Raw genomic sequence first — 14,958 nt, 5'->3', positions numbered from 1 at the left:
AAATAACATATTAGATACATTTTACATTACGTAGTCAAATAGTGTGAAAACGAAGTTACTCCATGTTATTTTGACATGATTTATTGCAAGGATTCTGTTTCACGATTCTATTTCACACACAGCCTACCTATTTTTCACTAAATGTTGACTTACATGGAACTATTGCTACTGAGCTTCATATAATTTAGAAATTTTGAGAATAAGATCTATCTCAATTATCTGAAATTGATTTAACTTTTAAATAAACAAGAATTAGAAACATTTTTTTGTTTGCAGTACTGCTAAAGCCTATAGGTGCATACGGGACAATTCCCACCTCTCGTTCCCACCACTGCAACTCCTGTGTAGCCAGGATCTACAGCTTGACCGCCAATAAAAACACAACCAATGAAGGTCAAGTTTGTCCAAGGGGGAAAGTTTAACTGTCATTGGACCCGCAATGAAATTAATCAGAAGAACATAGGAGGAGTTCGAAGTTAAGATTCGACTTTCCTCCATTGCAAAGCGGATGACAGGTGACAAACAAAAGTTTTAGTAACCTTTATGAACAATTTTTATTGGTGCGTATTTAGCATGCATAGGCATGTATATGTATAACACCCATGCTTCTGCTACTGTCTTCGCCTGTATCATTTAGCAATGACGGCTATTATTATTAATTAACCATTGTCTCTCAATTTGGTTAACACCTTTGCTGCGGCAGTAACTTTCTAATACTTTCCATTCCTTCGGTACAAGGTCAATAAACCTGGTATTAAAACTTACATTGTGGCGGCACAAGGCTTAAAGACCTTGTAATATTTAAGATATATTAATTTTATTTTTGGCTTCATGTTAATAGATATTGTGTTTTTTTTCTTTGAATATTAATAATAATGCATTTATTGACATACACCTGAAGGCGTTCGTGAATAACTTGTTTAGTATAAAAATTATAGCTATATTCAAAATACAAGGCTTATGCACCCTGTGCCGCACTGAAGTAGGGAAGTCTGGTGGGTATTCTAGGGATGTGAAAAACAAATATCGATAGTTTAAATTAAGTTTTAATAAAAATTTAAAAAAGTAAACAACAAAGATGTTTTAATAATTTAGTCTAAATATTTTACAAATAAGACATATGTGCATAAATACTTAAATAAGCTATATTTAAAGAAAACATAATATTTAATAACATTTAGTTACAACTTCAAATGTTTGTCACGAAAAACATTATTTAAATTAGCAATAAATCGTGTAGCAAATTAAATTATAATCAATTTGCAGTTTTGATTTTGTTTGTTTCTCTTGACGCCATGTCGACATGTGCGTTTCTTACGAACGCGAGGCAACACTGGCTGCACGAAGCTAGCGTGGGGTGCGGTACCAGGTGCGCAGGGTACAAGGTGCTTCGACCTGGTTTCGCATTGTGAAGACATTTTATTACTTCCGTGCGGTACCAGGTCTAAAAACCTGGTATTAAGGTAGGTACATCATTGGATTCTATTTTAAGAATACATCATAGATATATATTCATCACTTTCCTACACCGGACCCAATTGAAGTTATGCCTTTCGCACGACAAGGAAGACTATAATTTTCTTAGCCGCACGGTAAGCGAGACGTACACAAGGTCTATAGACCTGGTTTCGCACTCAACGTGTTAAGTTGAATAATTTTTGTGGGCGGATCGAATCGGTCAAGGCTATTATTTTTGACAAGATATTGTTTATGATCACTATTTTAGATACTAAAGCTTTAAATGGTAAAATCTGAAATTTGTGTTAGGATTTGATGGAAAACTAATTCTTTAAATTGACAAGTCGTGTTCCTAAAGATTTAAAAGAGATATAGGTAAACTAAAAACTTTTTAGAAAATTCGTGACCTACGATTGATCTTGGCAATGATTTTACACTCTTCACCGAAAGTGACGTCTTTTATTGCCGTACATTTTTTGCTGCTAATGCATTTAAGGCAAGTGTTAATGATGATATTAGTGTTACAAACATTGGCACTTTATTATTTTACGATAACGCCCGATTTATTTGATCTGGCAATAAAAGTGGAGCCGCAGATGTGAGTAAGTCTGTATTTGTTTACATGAGACATTATATTTTTATTTCGAATTCGACAGAAACATAAGTGATTCAGAAATAAAATATTTAGGAATCTATTGTTTTGATGTTGTTAATAAAATCAGAAGGCGTTTAAACAAATGACTCCTTTATAATGCTCATCATGAAAAAGCTCAAATTGTATAGTCATCTAATGTAACACAAGTTACCTCTATAGGAGTCTTTTATACAGTCAGCAGCATATTAGACTACACAATATTGTTGCAAAATACCTTCAATTACAGCCACATAAGATATCACAATGCTGATGTGCCGGTCTGTATTAAATAATGTGACATTCCAGCCGACTTAACACTTTGCCGCGAGGTTTTTGACAAACCTTGTCCACAAATATTTAGTGTTGTTGCCAAATATCCAATGTCTGAGTTAGCTCAGCGCGGTTACAGTGAAACAATATTGATAAGTCTAGACCGACTTATTAGGTCAAAAGGAAGACTCGACGAAGTCAACGAACTATTATCTTCATTTATCTAGAAGCACTTACTGCTAATCTGGCAAGAATTTGTAGGCAGGGCCCATATAAAGATTATCTACTAGCGGTCTGTGTGCTTGATCTTCTTCTTTTTTAACCGATTTCAAAAAAGGTGGTTCTCATTCAACCTGTATGTTTGTTAAAACAGAATTCCCTGAACAATCGTGCATTTTTATTATAACAGAAGTTGCAGTATTGACCAAGACGTGAGAATAGAGTACCGTAAATGAAGCGTAAACGTCAGGACAAGTTCAGTGACATTTAAGAACAATATTTTCACAGTTATAACCCTTAAGTACTTTTCCGTAGCTGATGATTATAGGAAAGTGGCGTTTGCCAAAAGCACTTAGAGTTACAAAGGCAGAAACGGGTAATGAAAAGCACGGAGAGTCGTAAATCGAATGGTAACTGGCCACTCCTGCGCAGCCCGAAGAATTTAACGGAACGTATAGACACGTTTTATGCCCTTTACATTGATGACCATGAAGCAGAGGTCGGAGGGCCTTTCGAGTGAAGACATAAGGATCTACACGTTTCTGATTGTGAAGAAGACATAACAAGACTTTTTGTTAGATCACAGTTAAGAGGTATAGTGAGCTTTATCAAAAGGTTTACGTCTTAATAACATAAACAACCGTTGTTAAATACGTATAAATCACTGAATATTCTAACATTCCGAATTCCAATACGAGTATAATATCTAAAAGGCTGCGTATCATCTTTTATGACTCTGGTACATTGGTAATACATTAAATACATTACATCTCCAAAGCTTAATACATTAACTGGAAGAGTCATTAAAGTTGTCGACTAGGAAGGAGTATGATGTTACGCAAATAATACCATCGTAAAATCCTGAATAATATGCGTGACATAAATGTTTTGTATTAATAATCATTTATTAACACCAAAGTTTTATTACTTGATAATAATATGTAATGTAATATGGCTTGTTTCAAAACATTCCCTGTCCCACTGAAGAACGATTACTTGATTGGTTTTCAATTTTCACCAAATAACACAATAATAAAAACATACAATAATAAAAAAGTACTCACGTGTATACAGTTAGTAGCATCCAGCACCGCAGTCGCGCGCCGGGAAGCCACGTGACGTAGCGACCAGTCAGCGCACAGTCGATCCAAGAGGCAATATAAAGCATACCACCGAAGTGGCGTTTCCAGAACCGCGCGCACTATATCTCTGTTCTCTTCCCTACTTCTGCTATTGGTAACTTACTATTGCTATAAACTTGACTAGTTTTGTTTCAGGTTGTGAACTTCAATTTTAGATCTGTTGGCCGAAATTTTTTGGACAGTGCTACCTTTAAAACATCTACTTATCTAGGCATCGGCTGTCGTCAGCCGAGCTGAAGCTAATGTCCTTTGGCGCGAAAGGGAACACTGAAGCAACTCTCCTCAGAGCACACCCCAGCATCTTTGTTTTATAACGGCTGTTTAAAACGCGGGCTTATGTCTAAAGTTATGAATTAACAGTCTTCTCGAAGTGAAGCGGTCAGATGCGTCATTTCCATATTGTTCCTGCAACAAAAGAAACAAAACGTTAATCGGCTATTGGCTTTAATCGGAACACAAACACGGGACGCACAGCCGCCGAGAAATCTTAGAAGCCACCCAAAGTCGGCGAGCAAAGGTTTTAAGGTAAAGTCATAAATAAATCACACCTTCACAAACCTCGAGCCCCTTTTGTTTAAACGCTACCAAGACATACAAAAACTTTTATTTTTCTCGCAAGTTGAAATCGAAAAAATCACGCCGTCGGACGATTGTGCAAGATCACAACAGAAAATCATTAAACAATGCCCGTGCCAGGAATTGAGGTGTTTATTATATCGTCCACGTTCGTTCAGTGATTCTGCAAAAAATCGGGAATCCAGGTAAACGGTGTTTTTTGCGTTCGGCAGGACTTATTATGCGGGATTTATGTCACTTTTTGTTGCGTCCAAGCTAATTATTGTTATCTCCTTTCTGCTTGACCAGCGTTTTCTACGGAGCAATAATGGGCCACTAATTCTTGTGACACCTCCGGAGTTAAAGCGTCAATCGCCTCGACGTGTCGGCCATTGTGCGTGCACACAAAGCCACCCGCAAGCTCTACTGTGCCTTTAACGTTTTTATTATTTGCATTGTCGATATCTCATTCAACTCGGCCGTCTTTAGCTGCTACTTTAACGACTATTCCTAAGGTAACTCTTTAGCGTTAATTAATGACTTCTGCAATTTTCGTTTCGGCCGCTAATCACCATATTGCTGACTCATTCATGACTCTAATGGGCTAGCAGAGGGTCTGCAAATTAAATTTTTCGAAGAAGCATGTATCGGTGTGGCAAAGAAAAAAGTAACAATAAAATATCGAATTTAGAACAGCAATCCGGGCGCTGCGTTATTATTTTAGCCAACAAAGTAGAAAACCATTTACAATAAATCATTTTGAATGCTTTCTTGTGCGCTTGCGCGGAGCGGGCGCGGACGACGCAAAGGGTGATTTCTGTCCAAGTGTACATAAATAAAGGTTAAGGTCCTGAGTGCGGATCCCAGGTACTTTTGAAGACGCAAACGCGCGCATTTTGCAACTAGAAGCGGTTTTGTTGACGTAGGTACTTCATAAAAAGTCGAGATCTCGGAAAAATTCACACAATTCGCAGAAGAGTCCAGATCCAGGCTGACAGTATGTATAGAGTCACATTATTATACTAATGTGACAGGTGTGTTTAGGATTTCAGAGAGCATTCATTTATTGAAGTTCAACTTTCAGATTTTTTTAAATAAACAGAATCAGTGTGCGATGTTTTTGCTTGCAAATACTTGAAAACTAGTTATTTGATAAATCCTAAAGCTTTTTTACAGAAACTTGTGTTATAGATAAAATAGCAAATACGATGTTTATCACTACTAACGTCATGTTGACTTTGTCAAACACGAGGTTCAAAGAAACTCGTGTGGTATTGGAATTCCAGGCATAGAGCGAGCTTGAGTTTTCTGCCACATCCAGCATGTCTTAATCTTCGTAATATTTCTCACACTTGTGGCTGCAGACCACACCGCCAGCGTTCCGTCGCGGTGTTTGCCGAACGATTAGACGCACGCAGTCTTTTGTAGTGATGCCCGAAATCAACTGAGAATCGATATTATCGATCGACACATCGAATATGAAAACGAATATAGAGCAGCAGTTTCAAATGACTGTGGAGAGTCCCATTTTACTGTGATTGCTTTCGACCTCTTCAATTTCTTTACACTGCATCATCATCATCATCATTTCAGCCACAGGACGTCCACTGCTGAACATAGGCCTCCCCCAATGCTTTCCATGTTGATCGATTGGTAGCGGCCTGCATATTACACTATATATATATATATATATATATATATATATATATATATATATATATATATATATATATATATATATATATATATATATATTACACTATATATATTACACTGCATATTTATTCAAAAATTTTAGATTGATGGGTTTCACAATGCCAACTAATTGTGATCGATCATTATTTATTAGGATAATTTTAGATGAATCGATATCAAATGTCTACATCGACAACACTACTCGCATTCTCATCCTATTGTCGCAGGCAACTGTTTGGCTCATTTAAATTTAACTACACATGTCTTTGGGCTAACGTTACCGAGGTGAGCCGTGAAATCGTGGCTCCTCTCTCATTAGCAGCTAATGGAGATTCGTTCCGAAATCAATTAGCGTAAAAAGTTATTCACAGCTGAGTTATTCAATAAATTACAGTTAGGTAGCGACACAGAAAATTGAGTTTGAATTTGATTAAATTAAAAAGTGTATTATTCAAAACGCACTAGCCTTAGTTTAGTTCATTCTCCTCTACCTACTGCATGTAAGGAAAAAAACTCTTTTAGAAGTAAGACCGAAGAAGTTTTTACCGATCTTTGTTTTTCTAATCTTAATATTTATTGTTATTGTAAAATAACGGTTATCTATATTAGTCCGTTAAGTTTCTATAAGCTATTAATAAACTGCAGTATTTTACCAAAACCAGCAACATTGATATTCAATATTATAGGTTATCTGATCTCGCATCTATTTTATCGACAAAATCACGTTGTCACTATACAATCCCTCAAAACTATTAACCTTTTAAAATCGAGTAGGAAGTCCGAGCGACCTTATTTGTTGAGATGAAATTGCAAAAATATGTTATTTTGTATCCGAACAAGGACTTGAAATTTTGAAAGGTGTTGTTTTACTTTTTGAGAGGTTTTTGGCAGTTTTGGATGGTAAACACGAAGCTGCATAACTGTACAATAAATAATATTACAGTTAAATTTTGAACCTTACTAGCTTGTAATACGGTTCTACTTTATCCAAGACACTCCAGCGCAGTTCTGCGATAATTCGCGTAATGTTATTGTTATTTCCGATTCGCAGTTAGTTTGCCTTCACTTTGGTCAAAAGATTTTGGATTTCGAATTTTGTTTCCTTTTAAGCAGTTTTTGAGTTAAAACTACCTGCTGCAATATTCATACTCAATGTTGAATAAATTTTTCAATAAAAGTAAAATTTGCGGTTTGAAACTTCATTTTGACGGTTACGGATACTAACAATCAAATTAATTAGTTTTAAAATACATCGAGATTAGGTATACGTAACTTTTTTTATTGTTTATATTATTTAGGTGCTTGATTAGTTGATAATTAACTCAAACCCCTCAATCCCGCAAGAGAATGAGGCTGGGTTGCACCATCTTACTTTAACTTTGACAAACGTCAAAAATCTGTCAAACTCCATACAAAAAGCACGGGTTATCATTATAGTTACGGTCAAAGTTAGGTGGTACATCTCAGCCTTAGTAAGTTCATATGTTACTACTTAATCAGATGTTTTCTATTAATTTTCCAAATCAATATTTGTCTACAAACAAAATTTTGGCATGCCTAATTTACCTTAAAGTGGCATTTTCATAATTTGATCAAAATTCAATATTGGAAAAATCAAAAAAGGAAATTCAAAAACCCGTTCAAAATATTCCAATAGCCCAGCTGGAAACGCGATCCGATATCGCTACTTAAATTAAATCTTTCGCACTTAAACAAATATACTAAATTAATATGCTAATCGAATTTGCATTGGCATAAAACCGCCCAGTGGGTGGTCCCATCTGGACGGATCAAAACATGTCAATACTACTGACTCATGGTTTAATTAATATTTATACGGTCATAATTCGGTCAGGAACTCATTGAGGCACATTTAAAATCATGAGCTATTTTTGAGTAGGTATTAGATTAGAAGTTACAATTATTATTTTTTATTGACTCCATCCTTCTCTCAAGTTAGTCCCTATAGTTGAGAAGTAAAATCGTAACCCTTTCTTTAAAGTCAATTCCATAATGAATCGCCCCCAGTCAGGCACGCGGCTATTAACTTCTTCATCTAACTTTAGATCTCCATCTACAATATCACTTATTATTGCAAAAATCTTCAAAACAGAAGTGCTACAATTTACCGATCGAAAGTTCTATTGCGAAACACATACATCGTTCTCATCAAACTAGTCAATGCAGCTCTCATTTCTTATTAATCAAACGAAATGCACGCACAAACTACGCTTGCTTAGGGCGGACACACATTTGCGACCAATCTACAGACTACAAGTTGTAAAGCGTCATTTGTCATACAACGACACGCCAATTCGCTGAACGAATGCACTTGCGTCGTCGCAACGAAACGCATAGTGTGCGGACTCTCTATTCCACGGCGCCATCTATACACGGCGAAAAATTTCAAACTTGCCATATATCACTAGTTTAGGAACTGACAGTTGGTCGTAAAAGTTCGAGACGTAACTGCAGTCAACAAGATTAATCGACAAACACGGCGTAACTGATATTTGCAATTGACAGTAACATACAATCTAATGGAAACTGTACAGTGCAATCTTCATATCTTGTGATTGCCGAAAGTAGATCTTATGGGTAGATATGAATTCGACGCATTTTGGACAAATTGGATTAAATTCTTAAGTTTTATGTTTTCTTTTCATATAATCGGATCTTTTCATAAACTTCTCAATAGATACACCACTGTGTTGTTATCTTCGATAACCCTACGTTTCTGCTGTAGCTAGTAAGTAGTAACCAGAATTTTGCGTTGATAGGTATGCAGTTTGATTCTTATCTTTTATCACCCTCAACGAAACGGTTAGGTAAGTGTAAACTAACGTTGCAACATTTTCTACAGTTGCATATTACTACTGAAAACTATGAAAAAGCTAATGATGGATTGAGTGAGCTAAATTATACAAAATATCTTGTACCTATGTTGCTAAGAAAACTGTTCAATATCCATATTATTCATCCACATCATTTATGTCCACATTTTTATACTAATTAAAAATACAGGGCCAATAACTGGGCCCTTTCTGTAACTAATTACGACATAACTAAGAGATCATACTAGATTTTCACATCAGTGGTTCCAGTCCAAAACATAAGAAGAAAACTATTTATATTCCATCAGTCTAGATCTTACACATGAATAAACTTATCTTTAATAAACTAGGAATAGCATGCACATACAATAAATTACCCGTAATGTCTCTCCCCATACATTACAATGGTCTAGCCAAATTTATTGACGAAAAAGGAACCGGGGACTTCAAGTGCTTTATTGGAATTGCGTTTAGTTTGCGTTTCCATTACGAAGACGATGTCTGGGTGCACTTAATGTATGTACCTATGCAATAAGAATTCATGATGCAATGACCTGAAGACTGGAAGTAAATAAACTGGGAAAGTCCAATGAATCTCCTTTCTTTCTATGATATGGGGCAGTTGACACCATACTTTTATTAAAAAAAGTGATATTTGCAATTGACAGTAACATACAATCTAATGGAAACTGTACAGTGCAATCTTCATATCTTGTGATTGCCGAAAGTAGATCTTATGGGTAGATATGAATTCGACGCATTTTGGACAAATTGGATTAAATTCTTAAGTTTTATGTTTTCTTTTCATATAATCGGATCTTTTCATAAACTTCTCAATAGATACACCACTGTGTTGTTATCTTCGATAACCCTACGTTTCTGCTGTAGCTAGTAAGTAGTAACCAGAATTTTGCGTTGATAGGTATGCAGTTTGATTCTTATCTTTCTTCCAATGAATCTCCTTTCTTTCTATGATATGGGGCAGTTGACACCATACTTTTATTAAATAGTACAAATGTCCTAATGCGATTCTCCATAGTTTTTGTATAGTAGGTATTAGAAACCTCAAGCATCACTTTTTTACCAACTCTGTTGTCCGACTATAAATAAAAAAATTTATTGGGTAATCAGACTTTACGACTACAATGATTCACAAAAACTATAGTCGTATCTTTGAAATGTTTGACAAAAATATCGCGTATTTCCGAACGCCAACAAAACTTCCTTCTCAAACCTTTACCTCACTATAATCTAGACTTAAACGGTATTTCAGAGTACAAAAGTCCGAACGTTTTGGCAAAACTGTTGTTTCTTAAAGGTAGTTCGGAGACGTATCTATTTTAAACCGAATGCTTATACTTCCAAAGTTCCCAACTTTACAATGAAGATACGGTGGAACTGCGACTGCGACGGGGTTGTTATTCCAAAAGTTATTTTGTAAAAGTCAATAACACTATTCTTTAGGACATACGAGAAAACAACTTTGATATTATTCTGGAGGTGCATTCTGTGAGACGTAACTTAATAATAATGCATCCTCCCCTACGGATTGCAGCTATAAAATACTATGGTTTTACTCGCCATAACGCGACTTAGTAAACGTAGATGTTCTCAAGATGCCATGTTATAACGTAAAATTTTGTGAGTAGTAAATCTGGTACGTACTATGATATAAACAACTGTTTTCTTCGGGTAGGTAGGAGAGACTGCTTCTAGCTATAAGACCGCCTAAATGGTAAATTTTTATAAGTAAGTAATTTTGTAACAATGAATTGCAATATATGGTAAATTTTTTAGGCCCTTGAAAATCAATATAAACCTACCTACGTGTATCATAAACAGGGTTCGAAAATATCCGATATTTATTATAAATATCAAAATATCGGATATTTATGATATATATCCGATATATATCAACTTTGATATATATCAATTTTGTATGAAAGCCATAGTATTATTTTATTGTATTATTCATGAATACTATTGCATATGTGTTACGTGAACATGTTTTTAATGTTTTTAAATCTTAAAATCAGACAAATAAAGCAAAAACATAAAATATCTTTGAAATACGGCAAAATCAACTAAAAAAATAAAAATCTTATGTCAAAAAGTACAAATACAGTAACAAATTTTAAAAGTTGATATATATCATCAAAACCGGCTTGATATATATCGGATATATATCCGATATATATCTTGATATATATCCCTTGATATATATCCTCGAACCCTGATCATAAATATGTAAAAATACGATTTTTGCATATCTTTGTAATGTTTGTATTCTATACAGGGTGGAATTTTGTAATGCCACCTGGAGGGAAAGTACTCTTAATACTGTAGATAGAAAATTTTACTGAAAGAAAACATTCCTTTATTTTTGAAAAGAAAGAGAACTGCATTCAAATTTTTTCGAAATTTTTTCGAAAATTCACTACCATACCATACAATTTTCTGTATATAAATAAAATAATTTAAGATTTCATGGTTTTCTTTTCATTTCATTTATCAAGTTTGTTAGAGAGATTTCATCCTTATACTTAACCCTAACGATCGATGAAATAAAAATACAGGGTGTAATTTTAAACAGATTTTAGTTGGTTCGATTCCCGGGTGTGGCAAGCAAATTTTTGCAAATTTTTGAATGCAGTTCTATTTCTTTTAAAAAATAAAGGAATGTTTTCTTTGAGAGAAATTTTCTATCTACAATATTAAGAGTACTTTCCCTCCAGGTGGCATTAGAAAATTCCACCCTGTATATTATTATAACTAAAGAGTTTAGATGAGCAAGATGGTAACAGTAACACACGCAAATTCCACAGAATAATACATTTAATAGAATTTCAAAGTCATATTTATAAAAGAAGGAATAAGAACTTGTTATAGAGTGATTTTCAGGGAGATGAAAAATCTTACAGGAACTCTCTTGACTCAGAAGTTCTGAGTCTTATCCCAGTTGAAATACAGGTTAATTTACCGTGTATTTCATCGATTTACTTAGGTTACTTATATGACACAATCATGTTCGAAAAAGGTATGGGTTCATTTTATATTAAAAGTACTATTTATAATAAAAGTAGTTTTTTCAACTTCTCTTACCACTAGCGGGGCGGTTAAAACCAATTTTTCAGTATGCAATATGTAGCTAGTTAAATAGGCAAATATTATATCGTCAGATTTTAAGCGATTTAGTCCTATCATTAATGAAACTTGCTCAGTCCCAACTGTTAAAAAGAATTTCGGAATTTTTGAGACCCAATTAGAATTGAATTAAAAGAAGGTCCATCAAACTAATGGATAAAAATCCTGAATAAATTGGAACCAAATGGGTATCAGTAGTTTCATTAAAATGTACATTTTTACCCCATCAGTGAAACTACTGTTACCCATTTATAAACCCAATTGAATCAGGGTTTTTTGGACCATCATCATCATCCTTTCACCTAAATTTCTACAAAATAAAAGTCTCTAATAACACAAGCAAGTAGGTAGGTTATGTCTAAGCAGAAATTATTGAGTATTGATATTATAATACCTGAATCCTTAAAATGATAAGGGTTTTTATTTTTTGGATTTATCAATAAACCTTAAAAACTTCTTTAATTTTTAACTTTTTATCTTTATATCAAAAACATTATGTAAACTTTAATTGAGTTACTTCTCTCCTACCAATATTATGAAGTTTGTATTACCTAGTTAAAAATATTCTCCTACCAACGACTACCTAGTGTCGACGTGAAAAGTATACTCTGTTACATATTTTAATATTAATTTTATTACGTGAATGAGCACTTCTAACATGTTGCTATTAGAAATTAATCTTTAATGCCCGCCTTCTGGCGCCCGCCGTCAATACATTTATAGCAAAATTTGTGTAGATTGTCTGTACGTTGAAAAATATGATTCTAGAGCTAACTTTTCAGTGATTTATCAATCTTAAAATACTATTTGCAAAAGTCCATTATTTTTGTACTGGTTAATGAAAGTGTCTTACTAGCATGTTTTCTAACAGAAACTTATTCTAGTAATAGTAAATAGCAGTTGGCCGAAGCGTGTATTCGTAGCTAGCAAGAAAATTCTAGATTGGTCCAAACATTTTGTCACTCTAAGATGTGAAATTTACTTTTTAGCAGTTTCAAATTCATTTCCATTAGATTAGTGTTTTTAAGCTTTTGATACAGTTCATTTGGACGACAAAATATTACATTGTATATTTTTTATAAACGGCAGTCTAAAATCTTTTCACTTTTACATTAAACATAAAATGTGTTTTTAAAAACGAGGAATATACCTAAAAGTTTTAAAAAATTAAAGTAGGTAGTGCGATATGACAAATAATTTAAATTTTCACTTTAACGCAATCATAAATTGATTTAATGCAGCAAACTACTTCTTAAATTGGTTTATCAATAAATAAATAAGAATTCTAATACCGAGTTAAATTGATACATTATAAGGCTTATAAATAAATCAAAAATCATAAGCAATTTAAAATTGAATTAGTACCATTACGTATTAAATTACTTTTTCCCATCGAATAATTTTAATATTATGGTCCGAAATCGATCCGATTTTTATTAAAGGATTCAGTATTTTCAAAATTATATTGAATTTAATTTCTATTGCAAGCGAAGCCGCGAGTCCGAACAAGTGTTGCCTAAGTGAGCGCGCGTTAATACAACGCGATCGCATTTGCCGACGCAATGAAATTGATGGACACTGATCACATTAAACTGAAACCGCGCTCAACATTGATTACTCTCGAAAAATTCCAACACATATAAATACAACGTCGCATTTCGTTCTTTTATTCCCAACCTAACAACTTTATCGAGGAAGTAGCGGAACTTTATCAAAGCATATTAACGAAGCGACGATAATCTCTCCCCGTTTTCTTGCCACTTCATTTTCCTCATACATGTAACGTGGACAAAATACCGTTATCCCTACGCTTCAACTCATCGTCAAATAGAAATAAAAAATAAAAAGAAATAAAAAATAACCAACCAAAAATTCCGGAGCAAAATAATCCAAATGAAAATACGAGCACAAAATAAAAATACACTTCACAACAGAATCTTTCGGCACATCGAGATAGCACACAAAAATCTTAGCAAGCTCAACGTCTAAATGCACTTTACACAACACACAACTTTACCGTTTGCCGCCAACTGCAACTTTTCTGACAGTTTCGAAAAAAAATAAAAATGTTCGACGTTTAAAAATTCGTATTCGCGATTCGAGTTTCGCGGTCGCGTCGCACCTTCGCGCGTGGATCCCGGACGAGTGGAATTCGGCTATTATGGGGAGGATGTGCGCATATAGCTGAGGCTTAGATGAGACTGTGGCGTGGTACCGGCGCGGCCCAACTGTATGGCCGGACTCGACTTTCGCCCCGACCGGTCGCCCTACAGCTCGGGCGACGAGTGACGCATCCAGGAACACATAATTCACTGTATTTAGCACTATGAGTAATTTTTCTGGATATTATTTAACAACCCTGTATACTTACGTGTTAATAATTTTTATGGTGTTTATTATAGATTTTTTTTTTGTTGAATAATCGCGGCGATTAGTCTGAATGAGTTAGGGGTGGGAAATAGAGCGACAGCGGATGAATATTGTTGACGTATTTTTTGCGCGATCGCGTTTCCATTGTGGTGCGTACGACATTGTTATTGCGATATTCAAATTCGCACTATCGGAAGTGCGTTGTCATTTTGAAAAATTGGCCCTATTCAATTGCAAATTTTGTACAGGTAAAAATAGTGGGTAACAGAATACTGTATGGTTTATATTGAACAAATTATCAACATTTTGAAAGGGGTTTTTATTTCATTGACAGCAACTGATTTTGCCGCGTGAATTTAAATAGCTAAGAAGTAAAGTTTCAAGAAGAACATTTGTAATTCCTAAATTTTGTTTAACTTCTAGTCATTACCTTATTATTGTTTTTCGAACTGAATTATTTATTAATGAACCAAGTAACTGTTACTCGCCATAAATTGATGGTATCTATCTACCTACCTCCTGAAAGTCAATTAATTAGGCAAATTTAGCTTAAGGAAAACTGATTCATTATTTGTGGAAATTAAATCTGATTCAAGCGAATCAATGAAAAGGAAAACTTTGGTACTTAATTCAGTAA

At 34.4% G+C, this 14,958-nt stretch overlaps 1 protein-coding gene across 2 annotated transcripts in view; it reads right to left on the bottom strand.

Annotated features, from left to right (window-relative positions):
- Positions 1-14,142, bottom strand: part of LOC135076139 (uncharacterized) — a 137,629-nt gene extending 123,487 nt beyond the window's left edge. Inside the window, exons 1-2 of one of the 2 annotated variants that reach the window (XM_063970607.1) lie at positions 13,818-14,142; positions 3,646-4,128 (exon numbers count right to left, since the gene is read on the bottom strand). In XM_063970607.1, coding sequence (XP_063826677.1) covers positions 3,646-3,749 — 104 coding nt within the window. In that variant the 5' untranslated portion in view covers positions 3,750-4,128; positions 13,818-14,142. The remainder of the gene's footprint in view (positions 1-3,645; positions 4,129-13,817) is intronic. The other variant, XM_063970608.1, reaches the window with a different exon arrangement.
- Positions 14,143-14,958: the final 816 nt, after the last annotated feature.

Source organism: Ostrinia nubilalis, chromosome 11 (genome assembly GCF_963855985.1).
Source record: "Ostrinia nubilalis chromosome 11, ilOstNubi1.1, whole genome shotgun sequence".
Lineage (NCBI taxonomy): Eukaryota > Metazoa > Arthropoda > Insecta > Lepidoptera > Crambidae > Ostrinia > Ostrinia nubilalis.
This window is presented reverse-complemented; position numbering and strand designations above follow the sequence as displayed.